Source organism: Xiphias gladius, chromosome 12, assembly GCF_016859285.1.
Source record: "Xiphias gladius isolate SHS-SW01 ecotype Sanya breed wild chromosome 12, ASM1685928v1, whole genome shotgun sequence".
Classification (NCBI taxonomy): Eukaryota; Metazoa; Chordata; class Actinopteri; order Istiophoriformes; family Xiphiidae; genus Xiphias; species Xiphias gladius.
Genome location: NC_053411.1, coordinates 4,717,073 through 4,719,315, shown reverse-complemented (window position 1 = coordinate 4,719,315; position 2,243 = coordinate 4,717,073). Strand labels below are relative to the sequence as shown.

General features: G+C 42.4%; 1 protein-coding gene across 2 annotated transcripts in view; it reads left to right on the top strand.

Moving 5' to 3' along the window:
• fcer1g (Fc fragment of IgE, high affinity I, receptor for; gamma polypeptide) overlaps positions 1 to 1,034 on the top strand; it is a 6,730-nt gene extending 5,696 nt beyond the window's left edge. The window contains exons 4-6 of one of the 2 annotated variants that reach the window (XR_005708561.1): positions 265 to 288; positions 425 to 528; positions 657 to 1,034. Coding sequence is in view for 1 of the 2 variants with exons in the window: in XM_040141509.1 (XP_039997443.1) it covers positions 265 to 288; positions 425 to 478 (78 nt within the window). In the remaining variant the exon portion in view is untranslated. Of the gene's footprint in view, positions 1 to 264; positions 289 to 424 lie in introns of both variants that reach the window. The other variant, XM_040141509.1, reaches the window with a different exon arrangement.
• Positions 1,035 to 2,243: the final 1,209 nt, after the last annotated feature.

Genomic DNA, 2,243 nt, shown 5'->3' with positions numbered 1-2,243 from the left:
CACCAACTCTGCACAACCTAGCCCACACTGAGACACACACAAACACACACTCTGAAGTGTACGAATCTGGTGTGGGGCTTACCGGCTTGTATCACTTCTGTAGTTTGCTCTCATTCTTCCTCTTTACACAGTATTCATACATACATTCACACATGCATCCTGTTACAGCCGAGGAAGGCAGAAAGACTCTTGATCAGTTTTATGTGACTGTGTGTTCGCTTCTAGTTACATGTATCTAATATTGTTCTTTCCTACTTCCTGTAGAATGGTGAAGAGGGCATCTATATGGTGAGTTTCTATACCATGAATCGTGCAGAAGAGGTGAAAGACGGCTGGTTTATGGAATGTGAAATAATTATAAAGATTATTAAATTCTACCCAACCCATGACTTTCTCATTTTCTCTTTCTCTGTCTTCCTGTCAGGGTCTGACCCCTCATGCCCAGGACACATATGAAACCATTGGCATGAAGAAGTGATGTGATGAGTTAAAGTCAAAGACAGAAATTTTTTCTACATGATTTCTTAGGTAGAAAATGAAAAAAATCTTTTTAAAATTTTTTTATTTAAGTATTGCATATTATACTCATACGCATAGATTTCAAGAGAAATGTGAGATTGTGTGTACCAGTGTTCACTTCCCTTTTGCTTTTGTAGAATACGTGGGATGTTAAGAAGATGAGAAAGAAACAGGGAAGTTGAGCGCAAGACAGGCATTTCTCAGGAATCTGCTGTTATTATTAATTCTTGAAGGATGTCTGTTTTGGTATGTGTGAATGTGTGTTAATAGGAAAGACATGAATCCACTCTGCCTTTATTATGTACCTTCCAGTATTATTTCTTGAAGGCATTGAAGTCATCCCGATTGCTTAATGGCAAAAAAACCCTCCAAAAAAACCAGAAGGAAGGTGTCTGTTTTGCGGCGGAAATAGGTCTAAAAGTTTCTTAGTGTTGCGAAGAATGGCAGATTATGGATGGACGATATAAAGGCTATTGGGGGGAACAAAAATCCAACATGCTCTAGTAAAGCTTTGGAGGTGCCACAGGATGGCAGTGACGGTGTCTTTGGTGTGGTCCTGGCCTGTTCACATTCACAAAGCACAGGCAGCAGGGGGGACAGTGAAAGAAATGAGAGAAACCGCAAAGACCGTGAACCGCTCTCTGTAGGAAGCTTAGAGTTGTTATACTATGCACAGAAAATCTATCTAAGTTTTCCAGGTCCTGTCATGTACAACCCTGTCTCCTGGTTATCATGCTGTATGTAAGGAGTGGTAAACCTCCGGCCATAAACAACACATAATTACAAATAGGCCTTTCCTGTGAGTGTTTTGACTACTACGACGCTGTATGTCAGTCTTAGAAGATTTTATCTGTGTCTTTTACATGTAACCAATAAAGGTGAAAAAAAAAAAAAAAAAAGATTGCAACTGTGTGATCATGTGTGGAAAAACAGTGAAGCAAAAAAAAAAAAAAAAAAAACCCCAACCTCAATCATGCAGTATAATGTTGGAATAAAGATGATGATCTGGAATAAACAATTAAATGTCTTGATCAAATATTAGGATTTTTGAGATGAAACATACCAAAAGTGGGCGGATTAGTTCATCCCTTAGTTCCCGTCTTCATATTTTATAATAGCGTCTCTGTGTTGCTCATCTTGTCTGATATTTGGCATTCTGCCTTTAAAAACGAAAGGATTAATGTGTCCTCCTTCTTCCTATGGGGGCGCTTCGGCCTGGGCGTCAGGTCCAGGGTGATGTTCAGGCGGACGCGGCTGCAACGGGCTCCCCGTGCGCGCCTCTCGTCCCGCCTCTCCTCGGAGCAGAGCAAGTAAAGACGCGAAAAATAACTGTCGCGTCGCCCTTCGCCGAACCGGAAAGGCGACTTCTGGCTCGGGTGGGTGCGCGCGCAGGTCTGTGGGTAGGGGGGGGGCGTTGGGGTGGATGGAGGGTGGCGCTGGTTGGGCAAACGCTTGTATACAAACAGGTAAAGCTGCGCCTCTTCGGTGTTTTCTCCGAAGGCCAAACATTATGGCGTCTGCTTGACCTACCCGGACTCAAAGGATTTGCATTTTTCACGAGGATATATCTGTTTTTTTCTTTTTCTTTTTGGCCCAGAACCGGACTTTGGACAGGATCTAGTCCTAGAAAAAAACAAACAAACAAACAAACAAAAAAAAAAAAAAAACCAACCCGTCACCAAGGGTGATCCGACAGCACGAGGCATGAGTCCGCCTCAGTTTAG